The sequence below is a fragment of the Ictalurus furcatus genome, chromosome 15 (genome assembly GCF_023375685.1).
Source record: "Ictalurus furcatus strain D&B chromosome 15, Billie_1.0, whole genome shotgun sequence".
In the NCBI taxonomy this organism is placed as follows: domain Eukaryota; kingdom Metazoa; phylum Chordata; class Actinopteri; order Siluriformes; family Ictaluridae; genus Ictalurus; species Ictalurus furcatus.
This window is the reverse complement of record NC_071269.1, coordinates 7,627,852-7,650,635: the sequence shown is the minus strand read 5'-3', so window position 1 is coordinate 7,650,635 and position 22,784 is coordinate 7,627,852. Positions and strand designations below refer to the sequence as shown.

General features: G+C 40.8%; 2 protein-coding genes across 8 annotated transcripts; one reads left to right on the top strand and one right to left on the bottom strand.

Annotated features, from left to right (window-relative positions):
- Positions 1–1,345: 1,345 nt before the first annotated feature.
- LOC128619320 (protein phosphatase methylesterase 1-like) lies at positions 1,346–12,104 on the top strand. 7 transcript variants are annotated; one of them, XR_008387920.1, is made up of 17 exons: positions 1,346–1,503; positions 2,874–3,472; positions 4,376–4,475; positions 4,612–4,704; positions 5,351–5,408; positions 5,500–5,551; positions 6,269–6,423; positions 7,004–7,094; positions 7,204–7,269; positions 7,372–7,498; positions 8,605–8,728; positions 8,999–9,043; positions 9,978–10,042; positions 11,038–11,105; positions 11,247–11,306; positions 11,400–11,496; positions 11,661–12,104. XR_008387920.1 is itself a non-coding variant. In XM_053643431.1 (15 exons), the coding sequence occupies exons 1-14, from the start codon at positions 3,426–3,428 to the stop codon at positions 11,269–11,271; spliced, it is 1,116 nt and encodes a 371-aa protein (XP_053499406.1). In that variant the 5' UTR covers positions 3,352–3,425; the 3' UTR covers positions 11,272–11,281; positions 11,661–12,104. The 7 variants fall into 7 exon arrangements, 4 of the variants coding, with proteins under 4 accessions (XP_053499406.1, XP_053499405.1, XP_053499408.1 ...); XR_008387922.1 differs by lacking the exon at positions 1,346–1,503 and having other exon boundaries at positions 3,238–3,318; XR_008387921.1 differs by lacking the exon at positions 1,346–1,503 and having other exon boundaries at positions 3,352–3,472; positions 11,247–11,281.
- Positions 12,105–12,168: 64 nt separating this feature from the next.
- Positions 12,169–22,446, bottom strand: rnf150b (ring finger protein 150b). Its single transcript, XM_053643428.1, has 7 exons — positions 21,264–22,446; positions 17,420–17,670; positions 16,565–16,636; positions 16,195–16,277; positions 16,021–16,117; positions 15,495–15,699; positions 12,169–15,404 (listed from the first exon to the last, which is right to left on the bottom strand). Exons 1-7 carry the CDS (start codon positions 21,712–21,714, stop codon positions 15,289–15,291), a joined length of 1,275 nt encoding a protein of 424 aa, XP_053499403.1. The 5' UTR covers positions 21,715–22,446; the 3' UTR covers positions 12,169–15,288.
- Between the last annotated feature and the right edge of the window lie 338 nt (positions 22,447–22,784).

The window sequence follows — 22,784 nt, the reverse complement described above, 5'->3', positions numbered from 1 at the left end:
CGCACTGTGGTAAAACCCATAAAAAATAAAACAAGTTGATTAATAAATAATCAAGACTTCATGCTAAAAAATAATCTTTAAAAAAATGGTACTGCATGCAGTTCATTATTCCCTTTTGTTTTTCAGCTACTATAATAATCATACAAATATCATGATTCTGTATATTACAACACTTATTTGTAGTATAACACAGGATTTGGCCAGTATTTAGCCATGTGAACAACAGGCCCAGTTCTTGTTAAACCACATTTAAATAAATAAATCAAGTGTTTTTGGAAGTAGGCATGTTCCCAATTAAAATATTTATCTTGATAATTTCATATTTTAACAGAGCTTACAATATTACCACAGTGTTATGTATTTAAAAAAAAAAAAACAACAAAAAAAAAAACGTTATTTTGTTTGCCTTTAAGCATGTCTTGGTTAACAAGAAAGAAACTTAAGTGTTAGCATCCAGTATGTCGTGACTTGCAGTGCATTTATTTACTTGAAATTAGAAAAAAAAACAACAACACACATTTATCAAGTATTTTAACAAGAGTCAGCTCTTGCATAAAAAAAGATGGCGTTGGGTGACATAGCTAGCTAGGGAATTAAATACATCGCCTTAATGTTATGTTAATGAGCAAATTTAATCACGCTAACCACTTTTTTTTTTGACGTTCCAAGTTTTTTTTAAACTCTTTTTCTAATGAACATAATTCTATGACTTAATTCAATGCTCCAAGATAGGATGTTAGAATACAACTGACTATGATGTCCTTAGACAACAAGAATGTGCATGCATAATACACTATATTGGCAAAAGTTGACCTGACCGTCACACCCTTGTTTTCTGTCGAACATCCCATTCCAGATTTAGTCCCCTTTTTCTGTTTATTTATGTTTGTTTAACATTTATGGAAGGAGTCTCCAGTGTCCAGTGAGGAACTAAATTGCGGACATTCCACAACAATAAACGTAAAAATTGTAACCATCATCATACTGCTGTGGTATACGTGGAATAAAACACTGCATGCTGGTAACAGTAACTCTGCTTCACCGCACCACCTGGGCTTTTATTTCTTACTTTATATGGATATTATGATCTTAAGGCAATAAACTTTACACGTAGCCTTTTAACATTGCAGCTACTATAGCACTGCAACTACCATCTATCAACACCAGTGTAAAAATCTGTGCATTGAGATGTCACTCACCTGCACCAGACAGTTAGAGGTGACACAGTTCCACACGCAGATGCTGAGCACTTCCAAACCTGCGCATCATCACCATCATCAACAGAAGCACCACGTGATGCATCGCTACCGCGTGAAATTAACACAGAGACTCATGTGTGCCGGTCAGAGGTGTTGACGCTGTGCACAGTGTGGAATAATGTAGGGAAATGTCGGATGGGAGAAAGCGCTGTGCGGTGTGTCTGCGCTCGCGTCTGTCTCGACCTCCGGCTGCAGAAATAATGACGATGCTGCTGCTGCATGTCGCGCGCGTGTCGGGTTTACGGTGCATTTATTATTACTATTATTATTATTTTCAGCTGAGCGCGAGATCTCTAGACACGATTCATGCATTTAGAGCAAAATGTATATGCACGTGCTTAAAATGGCTCGGTACCTGTTGCAAATGGAACCGCTTTTCTCTCCTAAGGTTTGAACGTTAGATGTTTGCGTTACTCCACTGGAGTCATGGAGATGGTTGGTGATGGAGTTTGTGATTCATGACTATTCAAGGATTTTGTCCCATGGGGCTGCTCTGGAATAATATGCGCACGCTATGGGCACGCGATATGTTGATGAGCGAACATCTGTCCGTTTATTTGCTTCTCATGCAAAACAAAAATAATAATAATGAAAAAATAAATAATCATAAAAATCACTAACAATTTTTTTTAATTATTTTATTTCAGTGAGTAGCTTTGGAGGTTTTTTCCCCCCATTGTTGTGAATAAAAGATCATCCGATTCAAAGAACGTCATCATATTGTTGTTAGGACCTGCCAGTTGTTTACAGTGAGGTTATGCTATATAGGTTACCTAGCAACCTGTCATTGCTGTCATCAACACCTGAGTGAGAGAGAGAGAGAGAGAGAGAGAGAGAGAGAGAGAGAGAGAGATCACATGCCTAATTAGGGACAACAGACAATACAGTGTTTGGGATTTTCCACCTCATACTATAAAGTAGACACTTTTCTAGTCAACTCTTCAAGGTAAACATGAATAAATGTGTGTGTGTGTATATATATATATATATATATATATATATATATATATATATATATATATATATATATATATATATATATAAATAAAATATACAGTATATGATAATCTCACCTCCTTCCAGTGCGCTGAATCAAAGACCTGTGAAAATAAATGACTAAGTTTTGTCTTTCCGTTTCCCACATCTTTTCTATCACTTCAGTGATCTCTTCCTAAGATCCCTGCACTGTAAAAACTTCTTTTTGTTGTTGTCGGTCAAATCAAGCTTTCTCTTTACCTTCTATCACATCACAACGCTGTTTCATTCTCAATTCTGATTGGTCAGAAGGCGTTGGTTACATTTCTGTAACAGCAGCTCTGACAGTATAGTTTAAAATAACGTACAAGCGTTAAAATGGTGACATTTTCTCTTATGGTGATGTTTACTTTTGGTCACGTCTCCAGTGTCAACGCTTTGTGACACTTTCTGATATCTTCATGACAGAGGAGTTTACACTCTGCGGTTTGTCAGTAACATAGGTTTTATGTGTTTATAGCTGCTATAACATAAGCGAGAACAGGAACCAATTTGTTTCAGATGTTCTACAACATTAAATGTAATTATTATAAATAAATAAAAAATGATGATGATGTGTTCTTTAATTTATTTTTAAAGATATACAATCATTGGCGAATTGCTGTGTGTATAAGAGGACATGCTGTTGCTCAACATCAGGGTGGTAACAGTAAGGCCGCTTCATCACCACCACCTCATCGTGGATTCTTTTCCCATAACAGGACAGTTTTATTTCTTACTTAAGTCACTATTTACTTTCAAACCAATAAAGCTTTTTTACACAGACACGATTTGTTTTAGCTGCAGAAATTCTCCATGCTGCTCCCAAACGAACTAAACGATGCTTGATTATTCTCCAGAATGTACGAGAAGCGAGCGCTGAATTGAAATGAATTCTCCCTGACACACACACTCATGCTCTTGGCCCTCAGATCACAAAAACACCTGACTCTGGGTGTGTTCTGAGAAAATCTCTGCTCCAATCTCTGCTCTGTGATTGATCCACCTGTCTGCTGCACCTGCAGGCTCTTCAGCTGAGCGTCTGGTGTGTGTCACTTTTCTAAACTCCACACACACACGAATACACACACAGAGATACTCGCACACACCCTCAGAGAGCCGTTTCTCCGTGTGCCCAACTCAGAGGAGCAGATGAACACCGACGCCAGCATGTGGGAGGAAAACTTTGACACAGAGAAGTAAGACCGTGTGTGTGTCTGTGTGTGTGTGTGTTTATTCATCTGTCTGTTTTCAGATCAATTTGTCTAAGCGTCAATCTGTATCTATCCATCTATAAACCTTCCTGTGTGTGTGAGTGCGTCTATATCTGTCTGACAGGTGACCAGGTGCTCACATATAGTTAAATAATTTGCTGATGTACTCATTTCAATTCAGTTCAATATTATTTGTGTAATAGGCACAGTGGCTTAGTACTGTTGCTTCGCACCTCCAGGGTTGAGGGTTCGATTCCCGTCTCCACTTTGTGTGCGCAGAGCTTGCATTACATGCAAGCGTTGTAGGCTGATTTCCAAATTGTCCATCCATAGTGTGTGAGCGTGTGCGATTGTGCCCTGCAATGGGTTGTGCTCTGAGTAATAATAATAATAATAATAATAATAAGAGGAAGAAGTGTGATCTATTGCTTTATTCCAGTGAGGTGGGGGGGGGATCTTTACTATGTTGTTGTTTTAGTCATATATACCTGAATTCTCTACTTTGGTCCATCTATTATTTCATCAGTCTATCCATCCATCCGTCCATCCGTCTGTCCAAAAATAATAATAAACACAGCTTGTCACGTTACTGAGAAAGTTTCGCAAACTCCTCTGTCCTGAAGATGTCGAAAAAAGTTACTACTTTACCTCTGACTATTCTGAAGCGCTGACGCTGGAGAGTCTTTCCATAAACGTTCAGTAAACATCTCCTTACAGAAAACTTCTTCATATCATTATCAATTAAACATGCTTTTTTTTTTATCTTTTCAAATGAACGAGCTGTTACTATAGAAACGATGACGATCTGTAAAGCTGTCGTTGATGTTTTTTTTTCTCTCTCTCTCTCTCTCTCTCTCTCTCTCTCTCTCTCTCTCTCTCATGCTTCAGTCATGGAGTGGGCAGAAAGAGAGATTACTCCCCAGTGTCCTGGAGCGAATACTTTGAGATGATGGACGACGTGGTGGTGGGATCAGCAGAAAGCAAGGACATATCCTTCTCACACACGCACTAAAGTGTTTGGTAGTTTTGCTAGCACAGCCTCTGGTTTGTCCTGTGTCTATGTGCAGAACACAGTATGATTCCTTGACAGGCGCGCGCGTGTGTGTGTGTGTGTTTGTGTGTACGTGTTCCGTGTGTATAAGAGCGGACAAGATGGTCCACTGTTGGTGCTGCTGCACGGAGGAGGACATTCGGCCCTGTCCTGGGCTGTCTTCACTGTACGTCACCGACACACCATTCATTTCACACGTCCTCGTTTTGCTAAATAGCAGGCATCATTGGCTTAAAAGGGGAGGAGCTTGCGCTTGGATTAGCCAATTGCGATTCAGAACATTTTACATCACCACTGGGATCTATGGTTTGAACTCCACTGTGTAGTTAGCCATCTAATTAAAAGCAGCAATACTTAGCTTAGCTGACTGTAGCTATCTGGTGTTAAGTAACTAATAAAGCCCACTCACACGCTAGATAACACCAGGCTAACTAGTATATATCATGGAATTAAAATCCCATAGCCAACTACTTTAACAAACAAGCTAGCTAATGTAATTAATATATTATATATATATATATATATATATATAGTCCGATAATAGCTCATTTAGCACACTGATCTAGTCTAGTCCCTATATGGAAACCCCATGTTATGTTGTCATAGGAAAATAATCAATGTCGGGGTGGTGTGATGAAGCAGAGTCACTACTACCACGCTAAACATTGCATTTTCCATCCGTTTATAGTTACATTTAATGTTGTGCGACATCTGTGATCAATTCTGACCAATCAGAATCCAGAACTCATAAATATAACGTACGTCATGACGTATACAACATCGAGAGTAAGCCAAGCTCCGTCTCTCTGCAGGCGGCCATGACGAGTAGGGTCACCTGTCGGGTTCTGGCCATGGATCTACGAGGACACGGTAAGTTCAAAGGTCGAACGTAAGGAAAATAATACCGTTTTACCATTTATCTTAGGGTTTAGTAAGCTGGTCATACTGGGGTGTATTACAGGTGCCACTCAAGTCCGGCATGCCGACGATCTCTCCACCCAGACCATGTCTAGGTAAACACACATACACACACACACACACACACACACACACACATTTATGTTTAATCCTTCAACAAACTCTTTTATCCAATGGGACTGAAAAGTGGAGCAGAATTCAATTCAATCATCCGGCTGAGCGCTGAAGGATTAAGAGCTTAAATCTGAATTTACCCAAATCACTGCAGGAGATCTGAGGCGCATTTTAGCCTCCATTTATACACTAAGTATACATGTTATACATGTAAGTAAACACAGTGTTCTGAAACGAGCAATCACTCATGAACAATCAGAAACATCCCGAAAAAGCATCTTAATCTTCATTCCTTCATTTATTATGATTATCATTTTAAATATCACAGGTGGCTTAGTGGTTAGCGTGTTCGCCTCACACCTCCAGGGTTGGGGGGTTTGATTCCCGCCGCTGCACTGCGTGTGCAGAGTTTGCATGTTCTCCCCGGGTACTCCGGTTTCCTCCACCAGTCCAAAGACATGCATGATAGGCTGATTGGCATGTCCAAAGTGTCTGTAGTGTATGAACGGGTGTGTGAATGTGTATGTGATTGTACCCTGCGATGGTTGTGTACCCCCGTCTTGTGCCCGATGCTCCCTGGGATTGGCTCCAGGTTCACCGCGACCCTGAAGGATAAGTGGTATAGAAGATGGATGGATGGATGGATGGATGGATGGATGGAATATCACATGACTAACACGTCACTGTGCTTTTTACAGAGACGTAGCCAACGTGGTGCGAGCCACATACGGTGAAGTCCCGCCCCCTATCATCCTGGTTGGTCACAGTATGGGCGGAGCCATAGCTGTGCACGCAGCCAGTGGAAGTCTGCTGCCCTCGGTGGTAGGCCTGGTCGTTATCGACGTCGTTGAAGGTGAGCGATTATTCTGCAAATACTGCTGAATCTCCAGCTTCAGTCAAACTCGTGCCCTTGTAATAAGTACAGAATAAAACACTGTTTCATGCTGTTTTAGGAAAATAATCAACAACGGGATGGTGTGACCACGCTGAAGTTAATTATTTTCCTATAACAACACGTCCTGAATGTGTTTTATTCTTCTTATTCCATAGCAATTAGATTTTTTTTAAAAAACAACTTTTTATCTGTTTATAGTTACATTTATCGTTATGGAATGTTGGAACAAGTTATAGCAGCTATAAACAGTCGCTCACCAGCCTCTCTCTTTTTTTTTCTCTATTGAAGTTAATAAGACAAAAATACGCAGCTTGTCATGTTATCAAGAAACCGCGAACTCCTCTGTCCTGAAGATTTTGGAAAACTTACAGCGTTACAGCGTGTTTTTCTTTATTAAAGAAAACATTTTTTAAATCTATGTGGAAGAATTTAACAGTGCTGTGGTATAAACAAATGCCTGGTCATGAGCTGACATTTTGTGGCTTTTCATAGTAAATGTGTAATAAATATTTTGAGGTGAAGTGTGTTGTCTCTGTAGGGAGCGCCATGGACGTGCTTCACAGCATGCAGAACTTCCTGAAAGGACGACCCCGATCCTTTAAGTCCATCGATCACGCCATCGAATGGAGGTCATTACTAAAGTCTCACACGTCCACATATACCTGTAACACTATCCACCATCTTAAACCATGCAGAACAGTGAGCAGGACTCTAACTCCCTGTCCTCTGCTTCCGTAGTGTTAAAAGCGGGCAGATCAGAAACCTGGAATCAGCCAAAGTATCGATGGTGGGCCAAGTGAGGAGGTACTGTTATCTCACAGCGTCCAAATAAACCCTGTTAATAATAATTACTCCATGCTCCTGTGAGGCTCTTATGTATGTATCATGCTTTCTGAACACGCACAGGTGTGAGGTTGAGGATGGAGACTCGGCTGAGCAGGTGAGCCCGGTGACGGAGAGCGTCGCTGAGGGTCACGAGGAGTTTTACGACCTGAACTACGTCACCGACAAAGCGGAGAGCACGGCATCGGAGGTGAGAACAGACATTTTATTACCGCTCTCTTATATTATTATCCAGGCCTAAATAATACAGACAGACAGCTGAACAGATAGATAGTGATAAGAATCAACACATCTAGAGAGAGAGGCAAACCCACATTCAGACAGGCAGACATCTGCATAGCTAGAGAGTAAGACAGACAGATAGAGATACAAATTGATGAATTTAGAGATGAGTAGATAGATAAAAAGACAGATATACAGATTATGATACTGAAAGACAGACAGGAATACCTAGGCATACTGATTGAGAGAGCTAGAGATACAGATGGATAGAAAGACAGATTGAAAAACCAGACAGACAGACAGACAGGCAAAGCTGTATACACAGTAAAACTGACAGACAGGAAGACAGACTGAGAATACTAGATAGACAGACAGACAGGACGGAGAAAGCTGAAAACACTGAAAAACAGACAGATTGAGAAAGATAGACACATGGATAGGCAGACATACAGAGAAACAGACAGACAGACAGACAGATATCTATCCATAGAGTTGCGAATTTATACAGAAATAGTATTTGGTTCTTTACCTCATGCCTCATTACCAACACGAGTTTCACTGTACATCAGTTCCTCCAGGAAAATCAAGATTTCAGATTTTCCGCAGATTTGGACCAAGACGTTATCGTAATCACGCGTCAGCCAAAGTCGTCTTTGATTCACGTGTGTCCCACATGAATACAGCTAAAAGGTCTCATTCACCGACAAACATCACTGCGAAAGAGCGTGCGAAACTATTCAGTGCAGCTGCGATTTCGACAATTCAAGTAGCTTTCTGCAAAAAAACTCTCTGCAAGTTCCATCACAAATTTTGAGCAAAGCCGCAGCAAAATCAAGTGTTTTTGACTGCAACAGTTACAAATAAACTCAAATAAACACACTAAAGGTGCGTAGTGTGTAGTTATGCAAGTGAGGAATCTAGTTACAGACATCACCCGAGAGTTAACCGAAATTCGGAGCAAACGGAACTGAACACCCAATGGACTTCTACACTGACACACATCAGTAAGGAGTTATACATCCCACCACCGACTCTACTGTGTGTGTGTGTGTGTGTGTATGTGTGTTCCTACAGCCCTCCAGTGTGTACAGTTGGAGGATCGACTTGTCTAAAGCGGAAAAGTACTGGGATGGCTGGTTCAGAGGAATTTCTAACCTGTTTCTGGGCTGTAACGTGCCCAAACTGCTGCTGCTTGCAGGTCACACACACACACAGACCAAATCATTCACACACTCACACACACACACACAAAGTACATTCTGTTCGTGGCTTAGCAAAAACTGTTCCGAACACTTCTAAACTCTGTTACGAAAACTTGATAACAAACACACTCGTGTTCAAAACACACAAATGTTGCCTGACCAGGTACTGTAGCTGTCTTCTGATTGGAGCACAGTGCACATGGTTAAATAATATTTTATACACACTGATTGCGTGTATTATTAAGAGCGGTGTGTCCTGTGTGTAGGTATCGATCGATTGGACAGAGATTTAACCATCGGCCAAATGCAAGGTGAGTCTATCTGCTTTAGGTTTCAAAATATCCACCGAGAGAAAAAAACCCTGCTGTAGTAACAAGCCTAGCTGAGGAGACACCTGGTGCAGTCAGTCAAGGACCTTTACTGCTAATAATAACCAACACACACACACACACACACAAGCACACACACACTCTGCAGTCTACGTGTCAAATACTGGACAAGAGCAACGTTCTTCTCCTGACTAACAGCAGGCCTACACGGCCTTGAGGCTTATAACTGAGTAACAGAAGAGATTTGGAGATTTGGAGGTGACAAAAATGAAAATCTTCCATGTCCAAAGTAAATAATTAAACGCTGGTGCTTTTCCCCAATTTCATTTCACTCCTCTTAATGAATTCCCTTGTTTCAGCCTGATGGAATCCTGGAGGTTCAAATCACTTAGAAGCATTACACATTTACTCTTCTGTTTGTGTTGAACATTTTACCTTCTTCAAACAAAGTGTACTGTAGATAGTCCTATGGTTGGACTCGTAGCCCTCTCTGATAGGAAACAACAGAGTGTAGGGTACCAAACATAGAACCAATTAAGGGTTCTACTGAAGAACAGGGACAGCTGAAGCCTTTTTTTTTTTTTTTTTTTTTAGAAAATTCTAGATATTTTTACTTACAGTGTATGATTTATAAAGCTGTTAAAACACTTACCAGTTTAGAGGAGAGGCCACGCCTCCTTCACTGAGACCGACAAGCACACAAGCCACGCCCCCTTCACTGATAAACACACTGCCAAAGGAAACTCATTTGATAGAGTTCCTAAATAATAAATATCATTAATAAAGGGCTGTGTGTCGTGTCATTTATCCTGAGATCCGTCCAACCACCATAAACAAGCACATATTACCGATAACAGCCATTTTCAATCTGTAGAGTTCTTAATGAGGTGATTTTTAAAAACATTTTTGTCTTTAGGTAAATTCATGATGCAGGTGCTGCCACCTTGTGGTCATGCCGTGCACGAGGACACACCAGACAAGGTAGGAGACATATAATAATTTATACACTTTTTAAATAGTTTAAATCAGTACTTTATATAGATAATTAATTAATTCCGAATGCTAAACTGATAGATGTAGTAAAGCAGTGCTAAAGTAAACACCAAGCATGTATCATTATTAAGCTCCAAAGCTCCCAGTATTGAGGAATGGCTTGACTAAAAAGTACATTTGTGGATTTTTTTTTTTTAAATTATTTTAAAGTAATGGTAGTCAATCAACCAAAACTACTTTTAGTGTTCAAAGTTTGCTCCTTTAGTTTTTCTCACCTTCAAAAATGAAGAAAACTCTGAACTCTGGAACATTCCAATGGCGGCCATTTTGGAATCACTTTTTCCTCTCAGCTCAAATTTGGAGTCCATCTTAAGTTTAACCTTTAAACTAAAAAAAGTTCCACAGAAGATATTGTAATTCATTTATATATATATATATATATATATATATATATATATATATATATATATATATATATATAATTATTAAAAAAAAAACATTAAAGAAGCAAATATGACAATTTGAGCAAGATTTTGAGTGACTTCTACTGAGTTCCTGTTAGCCACATTAGCATCATAGCTTCAGAACACTGAGGCAAAACTACACTTTCACCAAAACTTTATTTTTACCATTTTATTCCCCATATTTAGAATTATTATTAACAGCATATTTTGTTGGCTGTAAGAAACTGATTAGTTGTAGAACCTTTAATTTTTATTTTAAAATAATTTTTATCCTTAATTCTTATATATTATTAAACAATGAATAATCAAAACCCACTCCAAATACCCGCCTTCCTTTCACCAAGACAAATAAAATAAAACAAACAAATATAATTTAAAAAATTAAGAAAAACACAAATTATTTCTCATGTTGAATTAGTCCCTACTACTATTTCCAAAGGCATGTTATGCATTAAGTTTAGAAAGTACTGCACATCCAGGCATGAAATCCATATACAGAACGCTCCGTGTTATTTCTAGGTGGCTGACGCTCTTGCTAGCTTCATGACCAGACACAAGTTTGCTGAAGCTCGCAGCGAAACCAAGAGGTGAGCTGGATCTCTTCCTTTTTTAATCATGATTTAATGATTTAAAAACAAACCACATTCAATATCAACTTTAAAGTCCTGTCTTTAGTGCGCAAGACCCTAATTCCTTTCGTTATTCGTGTGTGTTGTCTTGTTCCTCAGCTCCTCGTACCCCTTCATGCGGTGAACTCGAGCCGGTGAGTGTGCCTGGAGACTCCTTCCGTACGTGTTACATTAACGTTTCCTCACAGAAAAACATCAGTGAAAGTCTAATACCTTTTTCTTCAACATTCAATGACAAAATACTTTTTACAGGAACGAAGTGTTCAGGCTCAAACGCAAAGTGTGAAACTTGTCACTGCAGTGGCTTTCGTACAATCTTTAAACAAAAAAAGTATTGAACGTGTGACAAGTGAGTGTTATTGCATCATAAAATTTTACAACCAACGACGTTCCAATATGCAAATGACAGCACATGCAAAAGCGACTTACCACTGGTTCCGATTTGCAAATTGTGGGTGTGTTTCGTGTGACGTGTTATTCAGTAGTTTTGAGTTTATTAATTTTTGTCCACAGAGCGTCTCAGTGCCAGCAGGCGTCGTCTCCGTGGCGCTCTCTCGAGGCAGGAAACCTCACACACAGCCAGCGGTGGTCTTCTTCTCATCAACATTACGATCATGACTTTCAATTGTTTTTCTACGTGCCAGTCTTTACTGCTTCTTCTTCTTCTTGAGATATTAAGTCGGCTTCTTTTTCTTCTTTTGTGTGTGTGATGTATGTAAACGCAGCGTAGCGACTCGGCATCAATTTCTGAATAAATGTGATGGCATTTCAGTGGGAATGAAAAGCTTTAGTGTAAACTCACAATAAAATTTATTCATATTCAATTCACAGTCTGAGACACATGCAAAATATTGAGCAGGAAAGAGCAGAAGCTCAAGTGTGATTTGTTCAAGGTCAGTCTCCAAATACTGTAGGGGGGTGTGTGTGTGTGTGTACACGTCATTTGAAATCAAATAAACTTCCACCTTGAATGAGATCAAGTGCATGAGACTACACAATAAAAAGAGAAAAGGAGAACCGGTTTGACAAAATGCCTCTATTTACAATATACAATAAAATTATCGTGCAGAGGAAACAAAAACCAACATACAAAGTTCAATGGAATCCAATCACATACAAACACGTGTGCAAAGGCTTGCTGTCATGCTCTAGGCGTATGAAATGCTGTGGTCCATGAGGTCAAGAGCACTTTCTGTGGAAAGAAAAGAAAAAAAACATGACACGAGCAAAAAAACTCTCCAGTCACGAGTTTGGCATGAGTTTTTTTTTTTTTTTTTTTAAATAAACGTGGCCATTTCGATCATCCCGAAGCGTCTTTGAAACACTGCACTCGTCCACACTTCAAGTGCACTTCTATAGAAAAATAAAACACTGCTTTTTTTTTAATTTCCTTTCTGAAATGTTAAAATGTCCCCCTTCCTCAATCCACTCGGTTCGGTAGAAGACGGAATGGAAGAAAATTCCATGTAGGAATCGAAAAGCGAGCTGATTGTCGAGCAGAACGAGTTCGGCCTTCAAGTCCTGACGGAAACGTCGGAATTACGAGATTAGCGTCGGATTTTTCTATGGAGAGAAGAAAAAAACCCAACAAAAAACACGTTGACGTGTTGTGGGCGTGTCGAGAAAACAATTTGAACGCAGATTTGAAGAAATGATAGACATAGACGTGGATGAAGCTTTATTCGGACGGGATTAGTTTTACGCGTGGAGGTGGGGTAACAATCAAAACAATTAAAAAGTAAGAGACACTACAGGAAATGTTCGCTTTTCTATCCTCTTTGAAAGCCAAGTCTGGTTTAAAACAGAATAATAAAGAGAAGCAGAAAGTTTCGAGCGCAGGTATAGCTTACAGACACGTGATGGTCACGTGACCTACTAACAAACAAGCGTGATGTGCAAGGCCACGCCCCTACAACGAGCGCTTACGATACAGATCAAAACAATACGTTGGTATTAAAATAAGGCGTGGTGTAGTAGTACGGATGGAATTTTTAGCATGACGAGTGCATTTGGTGAAGCCACACCCACGTCTGCGATTCATACAGATTGTTTATAATGTACGAATCGATAAGAATTACTACAATCATCCTCCAGAAACATGTGAATAATACTAAACTGGGTAAAAAAAATAAATTAAAAAACACTATTCGGTTCATTTTGTTGCAAAATATATTCGACCTCTCATCTGACAGAACAATAAAACAAAACAAAAAAACGCCATTTTCCATGGCATCCATTTTGTTTCTGCCCCCACAACCACTTCAACGCACATCACATCATACTTCAAACTCGTGACATACACACTTCCGAGAAGGACTTGAAGGCAGTGAAAGTCAACTGTCTGCTGAAAACTAACTAGTGTAGTGTATTTTCCGGACTATAACACCTGGTGCGATCCTCCTGCTGAGCTACGTAGTGTTTTAATAGCTGAAAACTTTAACATTTTTAAAATATTAGCCAATTCATTAGCATAAGACCCATGCGTGTCACGTGACCTAAACGTAAGAAGCATAGCCAACCTACAGTTAGCAAATAGTAATCTCTCTAGCTAACTTGTGTCGTAAATTAAGGCGAGATTTATGTTAAATATCCGTTTATCAGCTAAACAGGAAGAATACGTGGAAAGGAAGAAGGAAGCCTGTAGTGACATTATCTCTTTTTTACTTCATGTTATCGAGTGCAAAACCGACCGCGTTCTGTTTGGTTACGTTAGCATTGCTAGCTCCAAACTACGACTGTATTTATACTTAGTTGAGCTAACTGTGCTGGTCTGTCTTGTCACCATGGGTGCGTCTCAATCAGCTCTGTAGTTCAGCAGTCAGGGCACTGATCAGGCAGGCAGCCATTTTAAGGGCTGTCTCGATCGCAAGTGTTCGCTCCCTAGAAAAATCCCACAATGCACCGCAAAACCCAGGAGCATCGATGCACCATGTTCCCTTACTGGAAATGACGTCATGTTTTCTGAAGCGTCTCAGCTCGAAACAAAACGGAGGAATGAACTCTCAGCCAACTGCGTCTACAAATGTAAGTAGCTTGTAATCATGGCTCTCAAATGATTACTCAAATTTATTTGACGTTCTATACGTGGTTTGTTTGATCCTGCTTGACATATTATGACAAAACTACGTGTGATTACATTAACAAATTTATATGACATATAAAACTTAAATATTGTTAAGTTTTTAACTTTTGGTGATGTTTTACAGCACGAGTACGTAGTCATGTCGCCAGAAATTGAGTGTACACCATACAGTGATTCACCACCGTAAAGAACTTGAGCGCTGGTTGAGACACACGCCGTATTTTCTGTTCGATTAGCCGTCGGCTACGCTTCTTAGACAAAGGTCATGTGACATCACACACATGTGCCTGATAAAAATGTATTAAAAAGCATACATTTCTAAAAAAAAATGAAGAAATAAAAAAAGAAATAAAAGCTAGCTATCTAGCTAGTGTTATTTTGCTGTTACGACGGGAGGCCATTGGTGTGCATTAGCTAAACAGCTAGTTTCGAGCTAGCTGGCCCATGTTTAACCGTGGATCTGTCAAGTTTCTAAAGCTAGCAAACAGCTTTCTTGATAAAATATGCAAGTAATTATGCCAGCATCACACTGACCACCCCCGAGAACCCCGAGACGGTGTCTTGAAGGGTTCTTTTGTAGGAATGACGCCACCTTGGTCACCACATCCGCTTAAATCGTCCGCTAAAGCGATATATCAATAACTTAGATAATGCTAATAAAAGATTACAACCAGTGTTTTAAAAAAAAAAATTAACAGTTTGAGTAGCTCAGTAAATTAAGAATAAAAATAAAAATGTCCATTTCTTGCATATTTCACATGGAAAAGCGCTCAGCTATTGTCTATGTTTCAGTATAGGGGTGGTTGGTGTGTACACGTTTCACATACAAAGCTGAATGCCATGTGGTGGTTTATAATCCAGCAACATGAGGCTAATTGTGAAATGATCCACCCCCAGCACCTGCTATACGATTAAACCATGTCTTATAATCCGGAATATACGGTACTCGAGTGTACACTCTGAAGTAAACCAGCAGAGACAGAGCAACTGGTGCGTTTCAAACACCAGACACACAGGAAGAGTAAAGGGTAGGAACGCAGCAGGCAGTGACGTCATCGGCTAGGTGCGTCTGCTACTCAGGTGGCATTCCATGCTGTCTGCGTCCATATCATACTGCCCCGCCCCTTCAGCGAGTGATGCTTCTGAAGCGCTGCTCACTATTGGCTGAAGTTCACCTGAAGAGATGACAACTTTAATATAGACACACTAATATCTCCCTCACTACAGACACGCTAATATATCCTTCACAACCTCCCACAACTCACTCTGCTCAGTCAGCAAGGTGTCCTCTGTGATGGGCTCAGAGTCCAGGAGGACCTGAGGGAGACCCACCATCCTCACCCCGGGGTCACGCCCCCCTGTGATGTCACCGGCCAGGACGTCATCGCTCATCACCATGGCATTCAGGGCCACGCCCCCGACGGCCAGGTCATAGTCCAGAGGAAGCTCGTCAAGGCATTCTGCACTCGACTGGAGCACGAGGTGTTAAACACACACACAAAGTGAGCATTAAAGGGTTAACCTGCTGTATCTATCTCTCTCTCTCTCTCCCCCCATCTCCCTCCCCATCATTCTCTCTCTACCTGTATCTGTCTTCATTTTTCTCTGTCTATCTCTCCCAATCTCGTGCTATCGCTCTCTCCCCATCTCTCTCTCAGCATCTCTGACCATCTCTCTCTCTCTCTCAGCTTTGCTAAGATCCTGGGTCACTAGCACAAAAACTTTGTTTATGCTGAAAGAGATTAAAACTAATATTAAAATAACTGTGTGTGTGTGTGTGTGTGTGTGTACCATGAGCCCGAGCGCTTTCAGGATGTTCATTTTACACATGGGACACGTGCGATGGTCCACCAGCCAAGGATCCACACAGCCTTTATGGAAGACATGCCTGCAGGAGGACAGAGGATGAGTGTGAGTGTGTGTGTGTGTGTGTGTGCGCACGCATGCTCAGTACCGTGCCCTCACCTGCAGGGGAGAATTCGCACCACATCGTTAGGTTTGTAGCCTTCGATACACACAGCGCAGTTATCAAAGTCTGACTCCGTCTCCTTTAGAGGTGCACGTACACACACACACACACACACACACAAAATACCATTAGCCCCATGTCATATTTAACATTTTTTATTTTCCCCCATTTAATAACTTACATATGAACACACAGAAACTAAACATATAGTAGGTGCAAAAGTTTGTACACCCTCAGGACAAAATAAGTGTGTGTGCAAACTGGTCAGAATGCATGTAGTAATGTTTGCTTGTTCAATTAGGATATCAACGCTGCAGGGTGTGTGTGAGTGTGTGCGTGTGAGAGAGGGAGTGAGTGAGTATTCACCTGGTCTCCTTTCCTGATGGTTCGAACTTGGAGCTGACTGATGGCCTTTTTAGCTGCATCACCGAGTCGCCTCTATACACACACACACACACACACACACACACACACACAGAGGTAAGTAGTGATTTAAAATCAGTTCATCATCAGATCATACCATTTCTCTCTCTCTCTTTCTCTACCTCCGTGTTTCTCTCTTTCTCTATGAATCTCCCTGTCTTTCTCTCTCTTTCTTTGTCTCCCCCTTTCTTCCTCTCTCTCTCTCTACACACTTCTCTCTCTCCATCTCGTTCTGTTTATCAAATATCGGTGTTTGCACTAACTGCCATCTCTCACTACATCTCTTATTTTTCCCCCTTGCATGCGCTCACACACACGCACACACACAAGCACAATCGCAGCTGTGAGAAGAAAGCAGAGGTAAAAAAAAGTGCAGCAGCAGCAGAATCAGCCCTAATGGCTGTCTTCCTTCTCATCTCTCACTCACGCTCGGCTCCGCACATCTCTGCCTCTGATCACGCTGCACATCAGAACACCGGCGCCGGAGTGCAGACTGTACTTTTACCACATTACACATACAGTACTGACACTCCTGCGCTAAACACACTTTTCACTAAATAAATAAATAAATAAAATAATCAAATAAATAAACAAACAAATGCTTTTAATGCAATTCACACTTCACTGTTATCTTCACAGGTGTGTGAGAGCACACTCTTCTCTTGTGTGCATGTTCACCTTGTTGTGGTGTATGTTCTCGTTTTTTTTCTGGTCTCAGTACCTGGCATGGATATATTTGTGTGTGTGTGTGTGTGTGTGTGTGTGTGTGTGTGTGTGTGTGCGCATGCGTGCGTGTACCTGGTTGCGGTCTCGGGCATTGGCGTATCTGAACCTCTGGATGTAGTAGAAGACGAGCCACGCCAGCGAGATGATCATGAGGACGATGAAGGAGATGGAGACGAAGACGACGGACGTTCGGCTCACGTACTTCTGCAGGTTGCGCGTCCCGATGGTGATGTGCATGTTCACCGTCACGTTCCTCTCCAGTAACAGCACCAGCTCACGGCCTTTGTGCTCGGGGATCATGATCGCTACCACGTCACCCGTACCTGAGAGAGAGATAGAGAGATAAAAAGTGAGACAGAGCGCGATAGAGGCAGAGAGAGAGAGACAGATATAAAGAGAGACAGAGAGAGAGACAGACAGAGAGAGAGATAGAAAGAGAGACAGAGAGAAAGAGAGACAGGTGGGAGAGAGACCGACCGAGAGAGATAGAGAGAGACAGACAGACAGAGAGAGAGAGACAGACCAAGAGTAAACGTTTTGAAGGGTGACATCCTGACATTCCAGTCTATACACATCATATTAACGCTTCCAAAGGTATAATAAAAACAGTTATAAAGCGTTATAATTCTGAAAGCCTATTACAATAGTAGTAGTAGTATATAGCTAACGCCTTATGAATGCATTATACCATGATCTATTATAAATAGTGCTCATAACACATTATAACGCAAACTCCAAAGAAACAGAGCACCTTCATGCAGTGCGTTCTTTTTTTGTGTAATTATACAATCTGCGTTATTAATTTATAATGCATAATAAAGATAGCCAGAATAAATGTAACACTTCCTCAAACTGACCTAAATATTATTGATCACAACATTACTAGGGAAAAAATGGAGTGAGAGCATTACGCCATCCTTCTGAGAACGCTGAACGAGAAAGAAACTAGATAAAATAAATCAAGAAAACCGGTGCGACGAGTTCTGTTTGTTTATACGCCCGGGTCTGTGTGAAGGCATTCATCAGCACCGAGGCACAAACTTCCAGCCGCGAGTTTTCCATTTCTGTTCTAACGATGAGGAAAACAGGCGTCGTAATCAAGTTAAGTGCGTCCAAATAGTTATGAAGAAAAAAAGAAACATCAGGCAAAAAGAAAATGCACACACGGACATTTTCTACTTTCCTCAGATGTATTCGATCCGCCGAAACACGTGAAACGTCTGCAGAATCCCTTGTGTTTGCGTCACGTCTCTTGAGAATCGGCGCTAACCGCTGAGTAACGAAAATGACTAGCGGTTTAGTTAGCGTGAAGGAAAGTGATTTAGACGATGACTCTAAATGACACGATTTTAACATGAGTAATGTTATTTATTGACTTACATTTCCATAAAACATCAGAATGAAGCCTTATTTAGCATTCAAAACATATAAATCAAGCCATTCCAGATTCAAAATGGCCGACAGTGCAGGATTTTTTTCCCCTGCTATGTGATCTAGCATTGCATTTTTAAAAATGAAAACAACTCGACACAGTTTGAGGAGAGCATGTGATGATTTTCTTAATCATTTCTGGTCCTAATCTAACACTAATTGTTAGCTACATTAGCATCGTTGCCTCAGAGAAACACAGAAGAAGCAGATCTGTCATATTCCAGACATGTCTTAGTGTTTTGTGAAAAATAAATAAAGCAAATAGTGATTGATTAAGAATAAATAAGAAATAATATGAAAAATAAATATTTAAAAAATGCTCTGATCTTAAGTGTATTAGCATGATTTATTTTTACCTCAGGAAAACTCTAGCATCTCTGCTAAAGGCTACTGAGCTGTATTTATTTTCTCTACTCATATAATATCTCAGTACTTTAAAGCTTATTAACATATAAAAATTACTGAAAATAAATAAATAAATAAATAAATTAGCCACTCTCCGGCTAACTCCTGAGAGGACTTTAGTTGCTATGACAGCAGAAGGATTGCAAACACTTCAGTTTATTATTTTAAATTTCTGCCGATATTGTTTTAATAAAGCGTGTAAAAAGTTTAATATCCTACATCTGTGATGATTTATGATATTTTTGTCTCTGGAGAGAATTGTTATTAGCACTTCGCTAACGTCTCTGATGTAATTGCTGAATAAACCACCAGTTTTGCAGTTTAGCTCATGGCTAAAGGGGACATACGCTAATAAAAACAGATTTTTATTCAAGTAAATGGTGAATGGCGCACTTATATAGCGCTTTTATCCAAAGTGCTTTACACTGTGTCTCATTCACCCATTCACACACACACACACACACACCAATGGTAGCAGAGCTTGCCATGCAAGGCGCTAACTTGCCATCGGGAGCAACTTGGGGTTGTGTGTCTTGTGCAAGAACACTTCGGTATGTGGAGTCACATGGGCCAGGAATCGAACTGCCAACCCTACGATTAATGGACAACCCGCTCTACCACCTGAGCCACAGCTGCCCCAAGTTTTCAAGTTTTCAACACTTGGAGATTGAAATTAAACAACATTAACTCGAACAGTTTATATTTCTTTCTAGTGGACAAGTTTGATCTGGATTAATGGATTCCATTACAGACCACCAGAAACACATTAAAACCGATTAGGAAACAGAACAAAATGTCTTCTGGTGCTTCCTTCTTTCTTTCAGAAACAAATAAAAATTTCTCATGAGATTTTTTTTTTTTTTTTTACTGTTGTTAAATATGTCGAATACCGATTACGTCGAGTACCGAATACGTCGAGTACTGAATACATCGTGTACTTCAGGTATCGTGATGCGATATATTTGCCGTATCACTCTCTCTGTATTATCAAAACGACACACAAAGGGATTTCAGGTCTGAATATTGTGACTTTTCCTGCCTTTTCTCTCCTTATTTCTTCTTTTCCTTCCTTACTTCTTTCTTTCCTTCTCCCTTTCTCCTTTCTATCTTTAGTTCTTTCCTTCCTCCTTTCTATTTTCACTTCTTTCCATTTTTAAAGATCTTTGTGCATTTTTTTAACAGCTGATTTCCAATCCTTCTTTTACCTTTTTTTCATTCCTTCTTTACTCCTTCCTTTATTCTTTCAGTTCTTTCTTTCCTTCTCTCTAACTCTTTGTTTCTTCTCTCCTCCAATCATTTGCACTACATTTCTTCCTTTACTTCTTTCCTTCCACCTTTTATTATCTTCCTCCCTTCCCTCTTTCTTTCATTCCTTCACCTTTGTCTTTCTTTCCTCATTCATTTTCTTTGCTTCCATTTCCTCTTCTTCCTTCACTTGTCTTTCTTTAACTTTCTTTCGACCCTTAGCTTTCTCCTTTCTATCTTCAGTTCTTTCCTTCCTCCGTTCTATTTTCACGTCTTTCCTTTTTTTATATCCTTGTGCATTTCTTTACTGCTGTTTTCTTTCCTTCTTTTACATATCTTTCTTTCCTTTCACCTTTTATTCTCTTCCTCCCTTCCCTTTCTTTCATTCCTTTTTCATTTTCTTACTGCTGTCCTTTACTTGTCTTTCTTTCTGTCTTTTGACCCTTGGCCTCCTCCTTTGTCTTTATTTCTTTCCTTCCTCCCTCCCTTTAACTATTTTTTTCCTTTCCTCCTTCCTTTCCCCATTCCTGCCTTCCTCTCTTAACTTTTCTTTCCTTCTGCCTTTCTTTCGTTCCTTCTCTTTCTGTCTGTTCTACAGTTCTTCCCTCCTTCCTTTCCTGTAGTTATTTTTCTTTTATAGTGTACTGAACGGTATCTTTATGAATCTGTCACTCAGTCTGACGGAAACACCACACACAGGTTCATGTGAGATGTTCAGTGACTGTGATTACAATCTCAGGTGTTGATGTGACTCAGGTGTATACCGGTGTCTGTGTGTGTCGCGTGCTGTTGCTGTGTGAGTGGAACATGTTGAGCGGGTCGTTTGGGGAATTACCCGGATGTGGCATGGTGATGGTCTCATTGGCGTTGGAAGCCCCGACGTTAAAGATGACCACGGCGGAAGCGTTCTGTCCGGACGCGTGGCGGATTTTATCCCTGAATGTGCAGTTTCCGTGCGTGACCAGGGCGATCCACGAGCCGGCTCGGTCGGGAACAGCGAAACGCGTGTTGGGGTCGCAGGCGTGACGCTCGCGCGCCGACGCCGCCGTGGCGAGCAAGCCCTTGGCGTCGCGCTTGGGAGAATGCTCTCCGTAGTGACCGCACTCGCTCTTCTCGGTGCGCAGCTGCGCTGTGTCCGGGTCCACGTATGTGACGCTGACGAAGGCCGTGTACCACTCCTCCTTCTCCGCCGCGAAGTCCAGGCACGGCGCGCGCACCGAGCACAGCGACACGAGCCACACGGACAGCGCGAGGCCGCGGCACGCCTCCGTTACCGAGCGCCACATTCTCCCTGTTCTGTCCTGTGCAGAGGCGCGAGCGCGTCCGTTTCTAACGCTGGTCCATGTTATGCTCTCATGCGTCGCATCCCAAATGGCGCCCTAATCCCTACGTACTGTTCCCTACATCTGACAGTCACGAGCACCGTGTGTATGTGTGTGTTTGGCGCTTACGTTACGGATTTTAATAAACAGCTGAACGAGTTTTTTTGCTCGTTGTGTCACGCTGCGCCCACATTCCGTCACATAAACACCACCGTAGTGTTTTCCAACCTGGACGCGTCCCAAACCGACTCCACTATCCTCAACAGCACAGGTGCATTGTGGGAATCCATGATAACGCACAGCGCGCTATAAAGTGAGCAATGCGCGGATCGGAAAACAGCCCTGGAGTTTTCTTCTCCTAGCCTGTCGCGGTTTGTTTCCGGTGACGTCACAGAGGACGTCAGCAGCAGCGGCGCCTAGTGGTGGAGTTAGAAAATGCACACAGAACATAAACAAACGAACAAATAAATAAATAAATGTAATTTATAGAGACAAGCCGTTTTAGTTGATTGTTTGACACACACGTGCCTTTATTAACAACCACATGTAACAAAAACTGGACAAATAGTTTAAAATTCAAAAATCTGTTTGCATCTTTCCTTCCTATCCTTTTTGTTTATCGTTTTCTTTCTTTCTTGTTTGTTTCTCTTTCTTTCTTTCTTTCTTTCTTTATTTCTATTTAAGTTAGTATTTATTCATTTATCAGAATAAATTCTGTATCCAAATCCCTAAGTTTGTATATTCTCCTCTTTAATAATATATTTTCTCACTTGCCCCACTGAGGAATACGAATACACCAAAGTGAATTTCAGATGTCTGTTTTCAGAGTCCACCTCTCTTGCACTTAAAACAGCTGTAAAATATGTTTAGTCTCTCCCTTCACCATAACCAACCCTGTGTTCACACTGACAACTGGTTGCTCATCATCTTGTGGGATTATAGTAACCGGAAACAAGAACTCTACCTCATTTTTCCCATCTGTCATCCAGAAAACAATGTCATCACTGAAAGTCTCAGTGCTCTCATGCTCATAC